Here is a 21,917-nt window from a genome sequence, read left to right as displayed (position 1 = left end):
ATGATTAAATAGTGACTACAAAGCTACTTTGCCATAAAATTCAACAATTACGGAATGCCTACAACAAACAAGAAATTGTTCTGGTTTTCAGGGACCTCTTGGCATCTCCCTTTAATTCAATTCAATTATTTAATTAATTTGCCTTTAATTTCATCTGCCTTGAGATTCTCCCTCTCTTTGTTTGCTCTCCCCTCTAGTATCTACCTCATAGGATTCTTGTGAAGAGCAGAGGGGGTGGTAGAGCACTGGGCCTGGAGTCAAGAAGACCTAAGTTCAAATCCAGCGTCAGACACTTACTTGCTGTGTGACCCTGGGCGAGTCACTGAGTCTTTCTCAGCCTCAGTTTCCCCATCTTTAAGATGAGAATAATAGTCTATCTCTCAGCATTGAGATAATATATGAAAAGCACTTTGTGACCCTTAAAATACTTTACAAATGTGAGATATTATTATTAAATGTTAGCTAGTCCCTAAGGAGCTGTAGAAATGAGAGCTCAGGTAATTCTTCTGTGGTAGCTGCTCCTTACCTTCCGTAGGGTTGCTCTTCCTCTTCTTCTTTTCCTTCTTTCTCCGGCTACCACAGGAAAGAGAAAGTGCATTTCAGGCATGGGGAAGGGCCCAATGCAAAGGGATGGAGATCGGGGAAAGAGTACCATGTGTGGCCGTATCCCAGAGTGTAGGTGAGAGAGTATTACACACTGAGATAGAAAATACAGGTTGGGGCCAGGGTGTAGGGTTTTAAAAACTAAACAGAGAATGTTATATTCTCTTTAAGGGCAATAGGGAGCCACAGGAGTTGATCGAGTAGGGGAGTCACATGTTCAGATCTGTGTTTAAGGAAGTCTACTTTGCAGGGGGGTGGAGGATAGATCGGAGAGGGGAGAGACTTGAGGCAGGGAGACCAATGTGGAGGCTGTTGCAATCATCTGGGCAAGAGGTGATGAGGGCCTGAGCTAAGGTGGTGAGTTGAGAGAAGGGGTTAGCTGTGAGAGATGTCATTAAGGTAGAAACAGCAAGATTTGGCAACTGATTGAGCACAAGGGGTGCCCATTCCATAACCTTTGGGCACATGGATGGTTTTTAGAGGGTTTTGTTTTTGTTTGTTATGTTTAGTGGTACAGGGAATATTTTTGCAGGTAGGTTATTCTTTTTTTGTTGTTGTCCCCATCCCTACCTGTTAGTCAAGTACTATCTCCTCCCATGCTCTTCCTCCCCTCCACAGCAGCCTTAGCCTCTCTGCCCCTACACCTACCAGTCTTTACTTCCTAGGTCATCTCTCCTTTATACCCTTGCTCCTAAGGTACCAACAGTCCTCTGGAATGTTGTTTGGTAAAGTTGTGTTTTTATGGAGCCATTTAAGGACAACTGCGGGTGGCTCATACCTGTACTTTAAGTATATTTGCACAGATAGGAATACTGGCAGCAGCAAAAGCTCTCATTGTAGTTCATTCCTGGGCAGTGGCCTTTGAATCATTCTCTACAAAGTCCTCGAAGATTTAGAAAGAATTATTGTTCCTAATGTAAAATTCCCCTCATTTCTAGATAATGCTTTTGTGACTTTCGCTCCATATGCACATTTTATCTTCTCTCTCCATAAGCTCATTTGAAATTGATGAATCACACTTTTAGCTTAGATAAAAATGCCTTTTGATGCAGCAGTTTCTCCTGAACAATTGAATGTCCTTGATTTCAGGATCTTTAGTAGTCACAGACATTTAGTAGCTGTTATCTTACATCTATACTGTATTCATTTGGGTCACAAAGTATTCAGTATGACTTGGGCAGTGCTCCAGGTCATTTTTTAGTAAGGAATCTAGGACTCTTCGAAAATATCACCCCGGCCTCTTATAGATTTACATGGTGGTTGTTTATTCATTTTTCAGTCATATCTGACTCTTGGTGACCCCATTTGGGGTTTTCTTGGCACAGATACTGGAGTGGTTTGCCATTTCCTTCTCCATCACTTTTTACAGATGAGGAACTTGGGCAAACAGGGTTAAGTGACTTGCCCAGGGTCACACGACTTGTAAGTGCCTAAGGCTGGATTTGAACTCAAGAAGATGAATTTTCCTGACTCCAGGCTTGACACTCCCCTAGCTGCCCCATTACATGGTGGTACCTTTGTATGTTAACCCTCTGTGTCCTGACATGCTGAACTCACCTATGAAGTTGCTGGCAGGATCACAGAATCATAGATTTGGAGCCGATAGGGACCTTAGAGGCCAGTAATCTCAACCTCTACATTTTACAACTGTGGCTTGGATTGGGGAAGTTACTTGCCCAAGGCCACACAGCTAGTAAGTGTCTGAAGCAGGATTTGAACCCATCTTCTTGAGTCTAAATCTACTAGCTGCCTCATTCTGTGTTTGAATGAGTACAAAAATCCTGACATCCGGAATTGCTAAGCACTATTAAATTAGTGGTGTCCCAAACAGATGGGCTGGAATGGGCAGCATGTTGAAAATGAGTGAAAAAGAATTAAAAGAAGACAGACATTACTAGGTTGACATGTGGTCTCAGTCACAACAGGTCCACCAGAAATCGGGCAGGTAACAGATCAGGGTTTGGGCTAATGCCTTTATTTTAGGAACAGAAAGAAAAATGAAGACATTCCAGACTTTTTTTTTGGGAAATTAATCAAGTCAATGATTGTTTTATCTTTAGAATTCGTCTTGGAGATTCTAGCAGTTACCTCCTCAAGAGGGTCCTAAAGCTTTATGGAGTTAATTTTTTTGTTTGCTTGCCAGGGAATTCAAGGAGAAGGAAGCATTGGATTGCTTTGGAGAACTTTTGTTTCTCAGAGTTGAAGAGAAGAGACCTCAAAGAGCATCTATTTAATCCAATTGCATACCTGCAATCCTATCTTTCACTTGGTTGAGAAGCAGGAATATTATCGGGAAAATCTATATTCTGAATTCTTGAATGGGTAAACCTGTATGATAGGAAATCTAATTAATTAGGTCTTAGGAGTTCAGGATTATAGCTAGGTCCTGATTAGTGAAAACAATGGATTTTCCCAGGAGTGGTCACATTACTCAAATTCCCACTTGCAAATTTCCACTGGGGTGGAACCGGAGACTGTATTTTTACAGAATTATAACTTTGAATAATGCACATTTGGGGATACACAGCCCCTTCTGGGGATTCATTACTCGCACTAATCGTACTGACTAGCTAGAGTATGCTCCATTAGCAAGTTTATGCTTTTAAAATTCTATCTAGTCTTTGCCTTTTTTAAAAAAATTGTTCAAAAACTGGCAGCTTTTTTTCCTGTAGAGGTTAATGATGAAAGTGGTGAGAGACTTTCAGAACCGACATTAGTGCTAAATTTAGAGTGTAGTTCGTTAGACATGCACCTAACGGCCATCTCTGTATAGTTTTAGAACCATAAATATCCCAGCTGGAAAGGGACCTCAGAGATCCTCCAGACTGATGGATTTCCTCATTTTCTTGAGCAAGAAAATGAGACTCCAAGAGGGGAGGTGATTAGCTGAAAGTCACATAGGTCGACTGATTCCCAGGCCAGGGCTGTCTGGATAGTTGTTTCTTCTTCAGCCGATTTCCAGCGGTGGGAACTTGCAGCTTTTCCATCCACAGGGACTTTTTGCATCTACTCTCTGAGAAGTTCACATTGTGATGAGTGGGACACCTCTTGTTTATAGCTCCAAGTTTCCACCTGGTGGGGGGATTATGATGGATATCTTTGCCATGGAATGCTCACCTTTCTCTGACTTTTGTATACCAAGTACTTTGCCAGCCAGCGGTCAACATTTCTGCTTTATTCCTTGAGATTACCCTTTGGTGGAGCATGTTTCTTCTCCAATCTGCATGTGGGATTCTGCTAGCATCTGTTCTATGGCCTTGCCAGTCACCTGGTGGCATTCTTGGATCATGTTGGCAGTGACCTTCTCTTGCCATGTTGATGCAACATGTGACACTGACCTCTTTCAAGGTGCGTGGTGGGTCATGATATTGTTAACAGCCATCAAGTTAGACCTCACTACTGCCATACAGACAGAGCTGACTATAGAGTTAGGGGTTGCCACCAAACTCCACTTATTCTCCTAACCTTTTGGGCCTTGCCATTTGGTTTCTATAGCATTGTCTCCTGGACTCATCCTTTCCAGTCTTCCTCTCCCCTTTGTTGCTAAATGTCATATTTTTTGTCATTCATTTAACAATCAAAATCACATTGGATTTGAGAGTTTCAGAATCTCATATGGTAACCCCTGAGATAATTGAAGCTATTGCTGGGCTTTCTCAAAGTCAGGATTGGTAACCATGGCCAGCCTCTGCTAGTCTCCTAAAAGACTTCACAGATAGCATATATTCTTAGGTAGAAGAGTTTGTTGTTTACTCTTAGGTGTGTAGTACAGGTGAACATCTCGTGTTGTTAAATACTTTTCCTGTTGTGATCTTCTTATTTCTGGGAACCGTTGCATTGCATCAGTTCAGCAACAAAGGCTCATCCTTGATCTTCCATGTTTTTGTGTGCTTCATAGTTGTCAGGGTAGTACTATGGACACTTGGCTACCAGGCAGCTCTAAGCAGATCCCGTGGCTTGTTGGGTGTCCTCTGTTGGATCATCAGGGGTCCAAGGTCCAGTGCCTTTGCCCTCTGGGTCTGGGCTTTGAGAGCTTGGTACCAAAGTTGTTCAGGGGTGATTAGTCTATGGGACAACTAGCTCATGCTACTAAACTCATACGAGATAAATGTCCATGAAAAAGCCAATTATTAATTGACCCTGAGAAACAAATGTTAATCTAACTGGAATGTTCTTGTCAGGCGGCCAGTCCTTTTTCTCTCCTAATGCCTACGCAAAGGTTTCTTTGGTTAGAAACATGGTTTAGTAGAAAGAGTACTGTTAACGGGATTGTAGTTTATTGCTGATTTTATTCTGATTACAACTAAGGTTGGTTCATTCCTGACGATATCTAGAAAGACACTTAAACTTATTGGTAACATTTGAAGTCACATTCCAGGTTGGGTTACCCAGGGAAAGAAAGTTTACTATCGATAGCCCATCCACAGCATAGAACATTAATCACAGAAAATGATTTGCCTTCTTATGTGGCTTTATGCCTCAGTTAACTTTTTTTTCCCCTGTATTTGGAAGTCCAAAGTTTACTTTTCACATTTGACATCAAGTAGAAACTCCTAGTATACTATCGATGATTTTTAATGTTGATACAATTGAAAGTTTCTTGAGAGCTTGTGGCATGACATTAGCAGCCATTTCTTTATTGTACCCTTGAGCGTGGGAGCAGAGTGGGAGCAAGATTTTCTTCCAATCTCTATGTGCCTTAATCCCATTCTTCCTTCCTCATGTAGCACAACCAAGACTGAATCCAAGGGTAGTGGCTCCACTGTCATTCATGGAGACAGTTTGTTACAGAAATCTAGACAGATCTTGTCTGTTCATCATCCTTCCAATCTCCTCCTTGAATGCCCTTTGGATAATCTAGCTCAGTTGTCTTGGTTTCATCAATGAGGGTAGTTGCCTCTAAGGGTGCAGGTCCCAATCCATCCATCCTTCTCCACCCTGTGTACCTCTTTGCAATTTTTTTCCAATAAATCCTTCATGGAGATTCAGCACATGTGCTGAGGGGACCTTCCTCTCAATTTCTTGACATTGTATAGGTATGTAGACCATAGATCCCTCACTCTTGCTTGCACGACCGGCCTACCTTCTTTTCTGTTCGCACAGCTGTCTAATGATACTCTTTATGCTGCTTGTCCTGTGCACGTCTTCATTGCTAATTTGTCACAGCTTGCTCATATCTGCCATGCTTGTCAGCAGCACTGTGACACAAGAGGACCAAGCGTCTCATGAAGTAATGCTGCTTGTTGTTTCTGGATGTATGACAAGACCAACTCTGCCACCTCCTTTATTTGCTTCTCTCAGGAGACCCCATGAGCCATTTGGCTGCTACTTCTCTTTGTCTTCTGGTTTTGTTTCTTTCAAGGTTCATAGGATTCAGTTTGTCCGATAGTCTGTTTATTGGTTAGTCACTGCTATAGAGGGTCTCACATTTAGAAGCTTTACAGCTAAAACCTGTGTAATTCTTAGTACCCTGGACCCCCTCTTCTCCTACTCTGCCACTGTTGCTGTACAAGTTGAGTAGGGGCCTTTTATAGTTTTCTTTGTTTCTTGGGTTTCCATGGCCAGAAGATTCATTAGCTGGGGAGCAGTGGTGATGAGCATCTTTGTACTTTTTAGTTAGGCCGCTCTTCCTAAGCAGACATAGTCTGTCACCATGATCTGATTTGAAGCTGTTTGAGTGTGGCAAATCTCAGAGCCCCCTCGGCTACAATGAGGCATGGGAGGAGACTTCTGGAGGTTGGCATAGCAAGACCTGAATAAAACTAGACCTCTTGACATAATCTCACTTTGCTCCATTGGTGGCTCGGGAATGAATCAGACAGGATACCCGAACCCGAGTGTTCTCTACAGGGTAAGGGAGTGTCATAGGAAAAGAGTTTTGGAACCAGCAGGCCCTGAGGTTGAGTTGTGGGTTCCACCCCACACCGGTTCTGTCACTTTGGGGAAATCATTATGATCTTCATCCTCGTCAGTGAGCATGGTGCTAAGCACTGAAGGTGGAAAGGCAAAGGCCTGGTTCTGGTAAATGGAAGGCACAAGCAATTGGGAGGATGGAGAAAGGCCAAACGTGCCAGGCCAAGCCTGGGAGACAGCCAATATTAAATCACAGAGTCTAGAGATGCAGGGTCATGTATGAGGAACAGTAAGGCCAGAGTCACAGCATCTCAGGGGATTCAGAGGGCAGTGAAGTGTAAGAAGATTGGAAAAGCAAGAAAGGACCAGATTCTGAAAGGCTTTAGAAGCCAAAGTGAGGACTTTATATTTGATCCTGGAGGTAATGGGGAACTAATGGAGTTTATTGACTTGGGGGCTAGGATGGTCAGACCCATGCTTTAGGAAAATCCCTTTGGGATCTGAGTGGAGGCTGGATTGTGTTGGGGACAGGCTACCGAGACGCTCTTCTCTGGGCCTCGGCTTCTCCCTTTGGATTAGGAGGGTATTAGACCAAATTACTGTGAAGATCTTTTCCAGTGCCACTTTCTGAACTTCTCTGGGGCATTCTGAGATGCTCGTTAGGGTAAATCTTGGCCTGGTTCTCTGGGCTTTTGCCCTTTCTGGGGTAGTATGCCTTTGGAACTTTGTTGGAAAGTTCAGAACTTCCTGTGACTCTTAATGCTGGGCAGTCAGCATTAAGTGAACCAGTCAATTGGTGTGTTAATGATGGAGAACCATTTAATAGCAGTTGGGATTTGTGCCTTCTGTGGTTTCCCTTTGGCCTAAAAAGAACGCTTAGCATATTTCTGATTTGCAGTTTTAGACCAAAAAAAAAGGCAAGGAAAAGAAACAAAACTCCCAACCATTAGCCTGGCCCTGTTTTCTCTGGGCTAAAAGGAGAAAGTTGAATCTCTAGTGGCAGAGTGGGTACATGAGGAACTATCTGTTAATTTCATATATCTTCAGGAATCCTGTTTCCTCTTTGTATGTGAAAACAAAAGTAAAGTGCTGCTTGTCAGCGGTCTTACCATTTGGAACTGAATTACCTTAGAAGTATTTGTGCTGGAGGTGGGGACCTGAGAATATAAGCAGTCCATATTGGGAACTTGGTTCAACATAGTTGAACAGTGGGCCTTAGCAGGAGGATGGGCCTTGTACTGGATTGCCAGCTCAAGATGCATCAGCAGTTATAGGGCAGACAAAAATAGCCTAATGTAGTCTTGGGCTGCACTAAGAGAGGTAGAAACCTTACTGGAGGTGGTCATAGGTCAAAGGCTGCCCAGGTAGGGGTTGGACTAGATGCCGTCCAACTCTGAGCCTCTGAAAATGTCACTTGGAATAGGAAATAACCCTAGAGAGGGATTCATAAAGCTTTTATGTTTAGCATCTTGCACAAGGCCCTCACCTAAGGATTGAAATCTTGGGGAAATCAAACCAAGAGAGGAAGCCTACTTTTTCTATGCCCTCCAGCCCATGGCAACAAATAAGTTTTCTTCCTTTCTCCAGAGAGGGCTTCATTGGGCCAGATGGAGGTGGAATGACAGAATTGGGTCATAGTCTTCTGACACTGAGGACTGAGGGGACCTGCTCAGGTTTGTGTGGTGGAGTCAAAGGACCCTGGGTCCCAAAGTTAGGTATCTATAAGCACTAGGGAGCCATGGATGCATATTACATGCTGAGCTTCATTCACTTTTACCATCAGATCTGTGACCTAGCTTTGTTTATTTTCAATGATTCAGCTGTTCTGTTAAGTACAAAGATAGAGTCTAGATTTCACAACCATGTTTGAAATAGTCTTTCCATTTTGTTAAAATATTTGATTTACTGGGCTATCAAGTGATAGTAGGATTAGCTAGCATCTCAGTATTATTAGAGCTGTGTTGTACTGGAACATTTCTAGATATTAATTCAGAGTGAATTAAAGGCAAGAAAAAGGACTCAGCCATACTTTGACCTGGCAATTCCCCTAGTAGGCCCCAAGGAAGTCAAGTAAGGATCTAGTACATACCAGAAGATTCCTCTTTGTGAGAGGAAAGAACTGGAGGCAGTGGGTGCCCATCAATGTGGGAACAGTTTAAAAAATCATAGTATATGAAGGTCATGATATATTATTAAGATGTAAGATGCGACAAATATGAGGAATTTGGAGAAACATGGCAAGATTTGTATTAACTGACGCAGAACCAAGAGAACAATATTCATAATGACTGCAGTGATGTCAAGTGAAAAGATCACTAACAGGAAGTCAGACTCTGAGTAATTGAAAAACCAGTGAAGGTCCTGGAGAACAGATAATGGAACATCCATTCCTCCCTGAAGGCAGAGAGGCGGGGGACTGCTAGGACAGAATGTGGTATATATTGTCAGATGCAGCCACTGTGTCAGATGTTTTAGCTTAATTGTTTTTCTTTGTCACAAGGGAGGATGCAGTCTGGACCAGGCAGTGGGCGGGTTGAATTGACTATGTTGTAAAGACAGAAGGCATCAATAAAATGCATTTTTTTCCCTAAGACTTAGCCAGCAGCTTAATTTATAGGTCAGTTGCGCATGATTGCTTATAGATTTAGAGCTGGAAGGCACCTTAGAAGTCATAAAACTCAGTTCTCTTAGTAGCTTTGGATAATGTAGCTAATCTTATTTCTTATTATAATTAGACCTTTTGCTTGTAGGGAAAACTGAAAAACGCCTTTAAACAGTCTATTTTTTTTTCTTTTCTGGCAGTCTGAATTTAACAAAAAAAACACGTTTTACCTCTTCAATCATGTTGACATCACGATTACATATCACAGTGCAAAAGATGAAAATTGGCCTGGAGCACGCCTGGTTACTGCTAGGCTTGAGCCGAAAAGGTAATTTTAAGTGTGTGGTTTTTTAATTAGATTAGTTTAAAAAAAATAGCAGGAACACCGCAGGAGTTTTTTAATATAGCCTTTTAAATAAATGCAAAAAAAATAAAGTAGGGTGAAAAAATGATTAATGACCCCACTTGCACTTAAGAATTGAATTTCTGCCTTGTCTGGGAAGCTGTCCTTAAAGCACCCCCAGTCATAATGGCCTTCACCCCCTTAATCTTCTCCTAGCAATTTCCTCTTACCTGTCATTGATTAATCACCTGTTGTTTTATCTTACGGTTATTTGTGTGTCATATTCCCCTAGAATATTCCTAGTTTCTTAAGGGTACAGACCACACATTTTGTACATTTTGTAATGCTGCTGTTTCCCCAACCCCCAATGCCTAACATGAGTTAAAATCTGTTGAACTGAAGTAGGTCTCTTCTGACTTGACAAGTGAAGGCGGTGTGATGGTGATTATATGTATGTTCCTGTCGTGTGGTTGTTTTTCAGTCATGTCCAACTCCTCCTGACCCCGTTTGGGTTCGTTTGTTTGTTTTTTGGCAAGAATGGGAGTGGTTTGCCATTTCCTTCTCCAGCTCATTTTACAGGTGAGAAAACTGAGGCAGACAGGGTGGAGGGACTTGCCCTTCACACAGTCATACAGCTAGTAAATGTCTGAGGCCAGAGGGAGATGAGTCTTCTTGACTCCAGGACTGGTACTCTATCCACTATGCCACCTAGCTGCCCGTGTATATGTATATGCCTATGTGTATTTGTGTATATGGGGCAACTAGGTGGTACAGTGGAAAAAGTGTCAGGCCACGGAATCAGGAAGACTCATCTTCATGAGTTCAAATCCAGCTTCAGGCACTTACTAGCTGTGTGATCCTGGGTATGTCACTTAACTCTGTCTGCCTCAATTTCTTCCATAAAATGAGCTGGAGAAGGAAATGGCAAACCACTCCAGCCAAGAGAACCCCAAATGGGGTCACAAAGAGCCAGACATGACTGAAACAACTGAACAGCACTATGTGTGTGGATGTGTATGTGTATATATATTTCTATTTATACACACATATATAAGTATATATGTATGTCTGGAGCATCATGAATGTAGCAAGTAAGCACAGACTTGGTTAGGACAGGGAAGGGATACTCTCTGAAGGCTGACTGAGGTGAGTTGACAGACCCCAAGAACACTGGCTTGGGAGTTGGATCGCTGGACTTTTCATCCCTCCTGAGCTTTGTGGCCTTGTCTAGGCTTCACTTACATCATTTCTAGTCCAAAAGGACTGGACTAGGTGAGCTCTAGAACCATAAAATGTTAGCCAAGCCAGGGGATAGAGTAGGGTGTGTGACTTGAGTAAAGGCTGGCAGCTGGTTTATGGCAGAGCTGGGCCTTCCAGGCTGGCTGTTCCATGGTTCTGTGCCCCTCCCAGTCCGGCATCACGCCGATTCTCTCCAGGATGTCTTTTGGTGTCTTGCACATCATAGACGCTCACATAGCTGCCAATTCTCACTATGGAATTCTGGCTTTTTTTCTGCCTTCCTCCCCAGCCCTGCAGAGCTTACAAGCTAAGACTTTTAAGATACTGAAGGGCAGATCAAAGACAAGGAGCAAAGCCTTTTGCTGGGAAAATAATTTTCCATAACTGCCTGTTGAAAAGGAGGTAGATTTGTTCTATGTAGCAGGAGATAGATGTCAACCCCTAGGGTCTGGTGGTGGCTTTCTTGTGAGCACTGGACGTGTTTAGAACCTCTGCTATTTATGATACTCAAATATTTAAATGTGGAACAAAATGGAAGACCACCTGTTCAGTCTGTCATTAGGATTTTCTTTAGAAGCACCTAGGTAGCACAGTGGAATCAGGAAGACCTGAGTTCAAATTTGGCCTCACACACTTCCTAACTGTGTGACCCTGGGCAAGTCACTTCAGCTTTCTGCCTCAGTTTCCTTATCTGCAGAAAAGGAGATAATAGCATCTACCGCCCATGTTTGTTGAGAAGCTAAATGAGATAATATTTGTAAAATGCTTTGTAAACTTCAAAGCACTTTATAAAAGTTATCATTATTTTAGTAACTATATAGTAGAAATTTCATAGAATCTGGTCTTTAAAAAATCTCTATATTTCTCCTCCTTTCTTAGCTATAAACATACAGATGAAGAGCAACTAACTTGTGAAGGCTCCCCTATGGAAATACCTGGGGAATTTACTAAGAAGCTGAAGTTGATCTACACTTATTCTGTGAAATTTGAAGTAAGTGTGCTATTCTGATGCTAGCTGGGTTCTCTTGCCTTTTTTTCCTCTGTCAGAGACATTACTGTTCTAGCTTTCTTGAATCTTTGTCATGTTACATGCTTCTAGCACATCTGAGGAATACAATATAACAGGAAAACTCTTGATAAGGCATTTCTGAAAGGCCAGCTAAAAGGTGGAAAGTCCAGTAGGGCAGCATTAAGCAAGAGTGAAGGACCGGTACCTATGAGAGTGTCACAAGGCAGATGAATTGTGTTTGGGGTAGAAATTTTATGTGTGATTTTGGCTTGAGAGTTTGGCCTTGGTGGGATTATTCTTCCGACTTCCAGCATCTTTTATTTTATTGGTTTCTCAAAAACTCAGTGCTGCTGGCTAACCCCACATCCTAGAGCCAGTTGGGTTAATAGCAGCTTTGTCAATGTAGGTGCATGCGTGCATGTGCATGCGTGCTTGCGTGTGTGTGTGCAAGCAGTGGGGCGACAGATATTCAGGAGAAAAGCTGCCTTGTTGTGACTAAGTGACTCTTTTTTTTTTAAACAGTAATGCTTAGAGATGCTATTAGAAGAGCACACCAGTGTCGGCTGTTGATAGCTAGGAGGTATGAGGTTCCATTAGACAAACCAATCAAGAGTTGACATACAGGAAGTTGTATTTTACTCTGATTTTCAAATATGAAAAATCCAGATTTTACACACAGTTCAGGCTCTTCCCTTCAGCCCTGACTCACCTATGCAATACACAAATATATAACTCAAAAGGCCAGACCCACTCCTCTGCAGAATGGCACAGAATGTAATAGAAGCCAAAAGAATGCCGAGTTTTTGCGAGTTGCACCTGACAGTTGTAACTAACAGAAGGTCAGTCCATGGTTGGTCATATGGCTTCCTATGTTTGTTTTAGGAGAACAATAACATTAAATGGGCATCTCGATGGGACTACATTTTGGAGTCCATGCCTCATACCAACATCCAGTGGTTTAGGTAAGTTTTCTGTGACAGAAAAAACATCGCTTCAGAGTGGAAATTTTAAATGCATGTTTCCCATTAAGGCAAGAGTTTTCTTAACCTTTGTTGCACCATGGACCTCTTGACAGTCTGGGTAAGCCTATGGACCCTTTCTCAGAAAAATGTTTTTAAATCCATAAACTAAAACACAGGATTACAAAGGAAGCCAATTATATTTGAAATACAGTTATCAAAATATTTTTTAAAAAACAAGTTCACAGGTCCCGGGGTAAGGACCATTCCTTTAGGGGGTTCAGAAATCTGGAAGGTATGTAGTATAAACCTCATAGGCTAGTAGAGATTTTAGCTTGTCATGGAAGACTGGAAAACTGGACACCCAGAGAAGGGAGAAGAATGAGTTGAGCAGGGCAGAGAAGCTGTCTTCTTCTTTTTTCCCCATGGGACATCTGGTCTGGGCTGTGATCTACAATATAGTAGTTTATGTGAATTCATGTGAATGGAAGATCATAAGAATGTTGCCACGTGACCTATAGTATACACTGCAAAGTGGTCTCTCCTAGACTTGGGGGTAAGGCCTGTAGAAGCTAGGTAGATAGGACCCAGGATTCAAATCTGCAAAGATGGATTGAGGAATCTAGGGCTCTGGGACCTGTGTGTATATAATATCCATAAGCTTATATGCATATGTTTCTTTGTCTGTACAGAGCCTTCCCTTCTGGTAGGAGTAGTGTCAGGCAGGTGACTAGGTTCTGCTGAACTGAAGGCGGAGTGTTATCATAGACTACTCCCAAATGATGGTAATTGGCCTGGGATTCTGAAGCTGTCTCAACTTGACATCCAGGGTGGGTCAGGCAGGGCAGGAGGGCCTGGGGAGGGGGTAGTCATACCATGTGCTCTTCTAGCTACCTTCGCACAAAGGTCAGTGTGTCAGCAAGGCATGTTGGCACAGAGAGGGGCAGCAGTCTGTCTCAGAGAGAGCTTGCTCTCTTCTCCCTTTCCCCTTGTCAGCAGAAGTAGGAGGGGCCAGGCTCATACTCATAGAACTGAATTCTCTATTCCACTTAAATCCTTACACTGGCTGCCCACTGCCTGGACATGTGGCAGAAATGCCATTGTTCTCTCCTGGCATAAAGAGGTCACCTACTTTTTGCCACCTCCCTGGCCCAGCCCTCTTGCCTCTTGGGTAGCCCTGTTATTGAAGGCTCTCATTGTCTGGGTCTGGCCTTTGGGAGAAGAGAACCATCTCCCTTCTTCTTTCCTCTTCTTCCCTTGGTAAGTAGCAACCCAACACCTTGGAAGCCTTCTGTTTGGTGGCGCCCTAGAGCTGTTTTGCTCTACCCTCTGCAGAACTGTTCTGAGCTCTTTTTTTTGGATGGTAAACCACCTGTCCAGAGTGGTGCTCAGAGGCAAGTACTTCCAGCTGGTCTGTGGGCTGCCAGTATTGATGCCATAACAGTGACTGTGCTTTGGCTTTGAGCTCAGGCTGATTGATAGATGTCTTCATTTGCCGACAGCTCTTGTTCTCAGGATCCTTATGTTTGGGTGTCTCATAAAAAGCAGTGCCAAACTTTTGACTAATTCTGCTAAAGTTTTTTATAAACCAGCAAATAGAAGTTGGTAGGGAAAATGGCCACAGGGCCCTGGCCCTGCAGAATGAGTCTGTGGACTGAGTAAATTTGAGAACCCCAGGAGTAGAGTGGTCATTTCCTGGTTAGCATCTTGAACTCTCACTCTCAAGTCTGCCAGCAAGTTTGGGTGGCATTGGGTGAATCCAACGAACCTCTTTTGATCAGAGGACTCTTCAAGAAACAGCTTTTATATCTTTTTTTCAGCGGTTCTTTTTTATTATTTAGTGTTTTATATTCCCCCAGTTACATGTAAAAACAATTTTCAACGTTCGCTTTTAAAAATTTTGAGTTCCATATTCTCTTCCTTCCTCCCTTCCTACCCCCCCTTATTTTTTTTTTATAAAAGGTTTTCTCCCCATTAAAATAACCAAGGATGCAGAGCTGCTTAAAAAAAGGGAGGTTGGTTTTTTTTGTTCCCTTTAGGCAGCCAGTTTCATATACTTAGGTGTCTCCTTTCATATGACCTTTTGTGAGAAAACTTGAAATCATATGTATATCAACCAATATCAAACTTAGGTTTAACTGCAACAAAGGCATCTGGGGTGGCCCTGTGCTGCCCCCCCCCCCCCCCATCACTCAGTCTCTCAACTGCCAGTCAATTGTTGATCTGCTTGGGAAAGGGAATTTCTTCACTGGTGCTTCCTACATCCATAAGATTATGGGTCTATGAAAAAATTATGAACCAAAACCCGGGAAAGCTGTCTTGCAATGTCTTTCCTTTACACAAACTTCTGTTGTTTTTAGTTTTGTTTTTAACATAGCAAATAAGAAATTAAAATGAGATTTTTTTTTTTACTTATAGTATAATGAACTCCCTCGTTATTGTTCTTTTCTTATCTGGAATGGTGGCCATGATTTTACTAAGAACTCTCCATAAAGATATTGCGAGATACAATCAGATTGATTCGGCTGTAAGTAAAGCCTGCATAGATGTTATTGAACAAGATTCTGCTGGGTCGATTTTCCTAGGAACTGGGAAACTACGTGATCTTTGTCTTTAGAGTAGAATGCCTTCACTACTACCCAGCATGGACTAGTTACACAGGAAATTTTAGATGACATTCATAATCTGTTTACCTTGGGGGTGATGAGTAAATTGTGAGTCTCAAACAATGCCTTGGAGCCAAATTGATAAAAGTGTCCAGGTTGAAGCAAATCTATGGAAACTTGATTATATATAAACAACTACTTGGTGGGTGTCATTAGGTTTTCATAGGGTTGTAGGTCATAGACAGTTGAAAGAATATTGCTCTACAGAAATAGCACCATTGAGCCTGCTAGGTTAATTTGTGCAGATGCGGAGAGAGGCAGAGCACTAGGTATTCGGTTCGATGAAAATAAGGTTCTGTTTTCACTTTTTGACTCTTATAATTACCTGTAGAACCTTATAGTTTTCATTTGTCTGAAAGAGCAGCAGGAGTGGGCGGAAGTATGCTACCCACCTCTAGACTCCAGATGCACAATGAGGCATAGATTTTTGGACATGGCCAGTGTGGGAATTTGCTTTACTTAATTACGCACCTTTTTTTTGTCTTTGTCTTTTTTTTTTGTTCAGTTGGTGGAGGGCATAGTGGAGAGGTGGGAGCGAGAGAAAACAGATTCTTGTTAATTGAAAAAAATCTCTAAATTTAATTTAAAAAAAAAGATCAGTGCAGGGAACAGATGTGTTGTTACCTTTAATTCCTTTAGTATATCATTATGGCACGCAATGGGTTGCGCTTCATCAGAAAAACAAAATTGTTATTCTAGGCTTTGTTTATTTAATGTGCCCTACCTAGCTTTCCAAAGTGGTGCCAAATTCTAGTAGAAGGACCTAGTGACAGTGTGTTATAGTGCAAGTCTGGGAGTCGGGAGCCAAGGGTTCTGGTCTCAGCTCAGCCATTTAATAGCTATATAACCTTGGGCAAGTCACCTCCCACCCAACACCCAAGGGCCTCAATTTCTTTTTCTGTAAAATTAGGGAAATGTGCTCAGTGATACTTTTGGTCCCTTTCCATCACTAATTTTATGGCTAATGAGACACTTGTTTCCAGTTTATCTGTCTTTGGAGGAAGATTTAGTTTCACATAATTTTCAGAATCGAATGCATGCCAAATTTCTGAGGCAGCAACTTGTATATTTATCAAAGACATTTTCTCTCATGTGTGTAGGAAGATGCCCAAGAGGAGTTTGGCTGGAAGTTGGTTCATGGAGATGTCTTTAGGCCTCCAAAGAAGGGAATGTTGCTGGCAGTGTTCCTGGGTCAGGGAACACAAATTTTCATTATGACCTTTATTACGTTATGTGAGTAACATTTTGAAATTGACTTTCTTAGAAATAGTATCAGAAGTAGGAGACTTTTGTCATAGCTCCTTAATGTCCAGTGGTGGAAATCTTTTCCTTCTTTCCATCCTTCCTTCCTTTTCCTGAATTTAACAAACATTCCCCCCAAAAGGAGAACATTTCCCTGTACAAAGTAAAACAGAAAAAGAGGTCTGTGTGTTAAATCACACGTTACAATTTTGTGGTTTGCCTTTTTAAAAGAGTATATGATAAATTCAACATGTTACTTTCCAAATTTCCAGGATTTATATGTATTTCCTTCTGCCCTTCCTTCTCTGCATTTAAAAAAATGCTTCAGTGATCCTCTTTTCTTATGGAAAATGCTGTAAATATGAAATAAATGAAATAAAATGCTATCATTGAACATTAAAAGTAAGATGTTTAAAAATAGTTATTAAAGGAGTCCTTTTAAAAATATTTTTTATTTTATTTTTTTAATATATACTTTCAGCCTCCCTTCAACCCTTCCCCACCCATTGAGAAGGCAAGCAATATGATAAACGAGTCCTTTTTTAAAGGGTGAAACCCCTATGATTTGGAAGCAATTAGGATACATGTAATGATATAAAAATTGATGAACTATTTCTTGTGATAGATTCATTTTTGCGTATTGTTTATCATAAAACTAAAATTATTGACTGTTAGGCTTAGCTAAATGTGGCTGTATGTTTACCTTAATTTCTTAGCTTAACTCTTTTAATCCTTTTAAGTGTCAATGGAATGTCCTCTATAATGGGTCTGTGATTGGTGGAAGATCTTGAAATTCCTTAATTCATAAACCCAAAGAGAAGTTTGCAATTTTTGTGGAGGGCTATGGTAGGACCTAATGAAAAAAAAGGGGGAGAGTGCCATTTGCCCCCACCTTCCCTTTGTCTTCTTCTCTCCCCTCCCTCCTAGGTTTTCAGATACCAGTTCTGATTTTTGTATTGTTGCTTAGGCTTGTATATTCTTTGGATCCAAGGAGGATTGGTCTTTTGGTCACCATTATTCCTACATTGATTTTTTCCCTCTTTTTCCTCATGTTTCCATTTCTCTTTTAACTTTTTGAGAAAAGCAAACTATCACTGGAATTTACAATATTGGTTAGGGGTGCCACTGGGGAAGTAGTTGATGGAAATTCGAACCCCCAAAGTAAAAATTTGAAACTCATTCAACTTCAAAACTCGCTTCGCTTGCTTTTGTTTAAAAATCCTACTTTTCCTTGCCAAAAAAATGGTGAGAGGTAAGTTAAATTATTATAATTTGTTTGAAGTACCACTCACTTATCAGCCCCCTGAGAATATCCTTTGTTGCTGCTGCTTATAATGTGAAATCCTAATCGAGTTACACTTAATTTACTGTAAAGCACTGTGTAATTGCAAAGTGATTATTTTCGCTGGTTGAATATTCTTTTTTCATGCCTTTAGTTTTAGCTTGCCTTGGGTTTCTTTCACCTGCCAATCGAGGTGCTTTAATGACCTGTGCAGTCGTACTGTGGGTCCTGCTGGGAACTCCTGCCGGCTACGTGTCTGCTAAGATGTATAAGAGTGAGTATAGTCAAGCTTCTCATTCCACTTACTTGACATGTTCAATGTCAGGATTAAAGGGCCTTAAAATAGCATTTTTCAAATTATAAGTCAATAGGGGAATTGCGGTATAGCTATGGGAATGTGATGGTACCTTTGTCGCTATAAAATATTGGGAAAATAGCTTAATCAGGTTTCTTGAGTAATGATGCCTTTTTCCATTTCTTCCTCAGCATTTCGAGGTGAAAAGTGGAAGACGAATGTTTTGCTGACAGCACTGTTATGCCCCGGGTTAGTATCTGAGGTGCCATCTTTTGGAATTGATCCTTTTTGGGGGTATTTTGCCTTGGAGAAATCATTATAGATAATAATGAGGAGGCGGTGAAGTGATTAATTGCCACCATGTTCTCCGAGTAGCTGTTTCTGTTATTTCTGTGTTGTCTTCATTTTTCTGTGCATCGAACATCTTGCCTCTAGCAATAAGAGTTATTGGCTACGGTGCTCGGGCATCATTTGGGAAGTTTCATAAACTCTCAGATGCCTTCTGTGTCATATTGGAAGGTCATATCATGGACCACTGCTTTTCCAGTGCCTGCCCCAGCTGGTTCTTGTGTAATTGGGGTATGATTTCTGCCCATCTTTACTAATTCCTGGAGTTGTCATGGAAAAACTACTTTAGAGCTAGAAAATAACCTTATCAAAGGAAGGGCCCTCGGAGGCCAGCTATTCGAACTCCCTCATTTATAGATGAGGAAACTGAGGCCCAGGTTGGGGCAGGGAGTTGTCCAAGGTTACACATAGGATCCTGGCTCTAGAGCAGGAAGGGCCCTCAGAGGCCATCTAGTCCATTTCCCTGCATTTTACAGAGAAAGAAACTGAGGCCCAGGGAGGAAACAGGACTGGTCCAAGGTTACAAGACAGATAAGTGACAAAGGTCTTCTTACTCCAGTAATAAATTGGTGATCCCTTAAATGCCAAATTCCATCATGTTTTTTTCTAATTGATTGAGAATTTATTAAAACACTTAAAATTTGTCAGGCAGTATTCTAAATGCTGAAGACACAAAGGATGACAAACAGTCCTTGCCCTCGATGAGCTTATATTCTGTTTGGAGGAGTCAACAGTACACATATTAAATACACAATCTATGCAAAGTAAATATAAAGTAAGTTCCACTAAGAATGAGGGGGTTAGTATTTGCCCCCAACTGTAGGAGGGAGGACACTTGATCTGAGCCATAAATGGAGGTCTGGATCTAGACAGGAGATGGAAGATAGGACATCATGTGTAAGGCTTTACCTTTCTCAAAGCAACCCTTCTCAGGTCATTCTTCAACCTGGACTAAGGCAAGTTCTCCCCCACCTCTGCAGATGGCCTTCTACCATGAGGGGAGGTTTCATGCCAATTGGTGACTCAGCCTTGATATGCAAAGCTGAGGGCCCACTTGCCATGAGGGATGGAGAAGACACTGGCTCCTGTCGCTTTGTGGCCTCCTTTCCCTCTGAGTTTAGGGGCCATGAGGACAGAGTCCTGGGACTTGAACAGTGGCCATTTCCTTTCAGCAGGATGGTGGGCCCCCTGCCAAGAAAGCTTCTTTGAGGGGGGGGGTTGGAGCTCTGAGGCATTAACACAAGCCAGAAACATCTGCTTCCATTCCCTGACTTTTCAAGTAACAGAATGGGCATGTAGCCTGACCTGAGAAAGGTGCTTTGTGTAATTTTGGTGAGTGAGAAGGCGTTGTCCTTGATGGCCTTCCAGAGTTCTGTTGCCTCCAGCATGTGCCTTTTCTCAACCTTAACCACAAACAGCACAGATCCCCACATACGGGGAAAATCTATACTGTTGTTTTCAGAGGACCACCTGCAAAGGGGCAGGAGAGCCACCATGAGCTCTTCTGGTCTTAAGCTACTTGTACAGAGTTGGATTCAGGGTTGGTGATCAAACTTGTCAAGAGAGCCACTCAGAGGGTGGTTAAAGGGGTGGGGATCAGAGAGGCCTGATATCTCGGTAGTCTTTGAAGTGCCTGGGTGAAGAAATTCCTCTGACTCCTGCAGGTGGGCAACTTTTCTTGATGACTTAGGGCCTCAAAGAATTCCCAGGAGTGCCAAGAGGTTAGGTGACTTAGCCTGGGTCACACAACCAGGCTTGAGCCCAGGGCTTCTTCATCCATTTTCAAAGAGAATAGAAGCTAGGTAACATGAAGTCAGGCTGAAGGAACTACAATTGTTGATGTGCCTAGACTACAGAAGTTATTGTCTTTCAAGGAGAATGCTGGCCACTTGGTCACCTCAGAGCAAGGTCAGTTAGCTGGAGGGAGAATTCATGAAGGAGAAGGATTTTTTTTCTTTTTTTTTGAGGCAGTTGGAGTTAAGTGACTTGCCCAGGGTCACATAGCTAGTAAATGTCTGAGATGGAATTTGAACTCAGGTCTTCCTGACTCCCAAGTCCTTGACTCTTATTTACTGTGCCACCTAGCTGCCTCTGTAAGGTAGAGACACAAGAGGGCTGGGGCTGATATGGATGGGGTTGAAAGAGCAAAGAATGATGGCCAGGAAAGAGAAATTCAGCTGAGTCAGCCTCTGACCCAGAATCCTAGGGCTCCTGAGAGGAGCCGGGGCAATAGGTTGTCCCACCCTTCACAGCAGCAAAGGGAAGGTCAGTATGATGCTCACTTCCTAAGAAGCAGATAATGAGTGTCTGGTCCTGCTTGCTCATCAGAACAGGTCAGTGGAGAGCAGGAGTGTTGCTGGCTGTCAGGGAGTAAGGGCTGTTTGCAATACCTTCCATTCCTTGTTCTGTAGGAATGTAGGCTAGAAAGGGGGGCTGGAGGCATCCCATGGAGAGCCCTAAGTGGCAGGCTGAGAAGTTTAGATTGTATTCTGGAGGCAGTGAGGAAGGCAGGCACCACCAAGGTTCCTCCAAGGTTTTGGAGCAGGAGAAGGACAATTTCTTTGGCAGCTGCATGGAGGAGAGCCCCTGGAAACAGGGAGGCTAACTAGCAGGCTGATAGAGTAGGTTAGGCAAGAGGTGCTAAGACCTCTGGGACTCGTGGGGTCATGGACAATTCGCAGCTGATTGACTGGGGAGAGTGAGCATGAGGGAAGAATCCAGGATGACTGACTTTGTGAAACAGGGTGCCAGGACAGAAATAAGGAACTTGGTAGAAGAGATGGGGTTAGGAAGACTGATGAGTTTTATTTTGGACATGTTAAACTCAAAATGTCGATACGATGTTGAGGTAGTAGCAACAATCAGGGAGGGCTTAGGAAAATAGATCTGGAACTCATCTGTATGTAGATGATCATTGAAACCATGGTAGTAGCTATTACTAAGGAGAAGACAAGCTAAGAAAGGAGGCCTTGGACAGAGCCTCTGCATAGAGGGCAGGAAATAAAGGCTGAACCAGTCAAGAAGTGGTCAGACTGGGCAGAATGGCCAAAGAGAACAGTGTCACAGCAACCAAAAGAAGAACGAGTAGCTAAGAGAAGGTGATGAGTCAATCAACAAGCAATTCTATGTGCCAAGTATCATACTGGGTGCCAGGGCTTCCTGACCTCTAGTCCCACATCACCATCTACCACTGGACATTTCGAGCTGGGTGTCTCACAGGCATCTCAAACTCAATATGTCCAAAACAGAGCTCATTATCTTTCCCCCCAAACCTTCCTCTCTTCCAAACTCCACCATTATTGTGTCATCATTTATTTTTTGGAGGCAATTGGGATTAAGTGATTTGCCCAAGGTCACACACCTAGTAAATATCAAGTGTCTGAGGCTGGATTTGAACTCAGGTCCTTCTGACTCCAGGGCCGGTGCTCTATCCTCTGTACCACCTAGCAGCCCCTCTCAGCCATTTTTGTTGAGGG

General features: G+C 42.4%; 1 protein-coding gene across 1 annotated transcript in view; it reads left to right on the top strand.

The window, feature by feature from the left end:
• The window catches only part of LOC118832802 (transmembrane 9 superfamily member 2-like), a 67,376-nt gene that overhangs the window by 21,652 nt on the left and 23,807 nt on the right, over nucleotides 1-21,917 (top strand). The window contains exons 5-11 of the mRNA XM_036740157.1: nucleotides 9,259-9,386; nucleotides 11,520-11,631; nucleotides 12,532-12,611; nucleotides 15,027-15,135; nucleotides 16,375-16,507; nucleotides 17,953-18,072; nucleotides 18,285-18,342. Of these exons, the coding sequence (XP_036596052.1) occupies nucleotides 9,259-9,386; nucleotides 11,520-11,631; nucleotides 12,532-12,611; nucleotides 15,027-15,135; nucleotides 16,375-16,507; nucleotides 17,953-18,072; nucleotides 18,285-18,342 (740 nt within the window). The remainder of the gene's footprint in view (nucleotides 1-9,258; nucleotides 9,387-11,519; nucleotides 11,632-12,531; nucleotides 12,612-15,026; nucleotides 15,136-16,374; nucleotides 16,508-17,952; nucleotides 18,073-18,284; nucleotides 18,343-21,917) is intronic.

The sequence above is a fragment of the Trichosurus vulpecula genome, chromosome X, assembly GCF_011100635.1.
Source record: "Trichosurus vulpecula isolate mTriVul1 chromosome X, mTriVul1.pri, whole genome shotgun sequence".
Lineage (NCBI taxonomy): Eukaryota > Metazoa > Chordata > Mammalia > Diprotodontia > Phalangeridae > Trichosurus > Trichosurus vulpecula.
The sequence above is the reverse complement of the archived record's forward strand: the minus strand, read 5'-3'. Positions and strand labels throughout refer to the sequence as shown.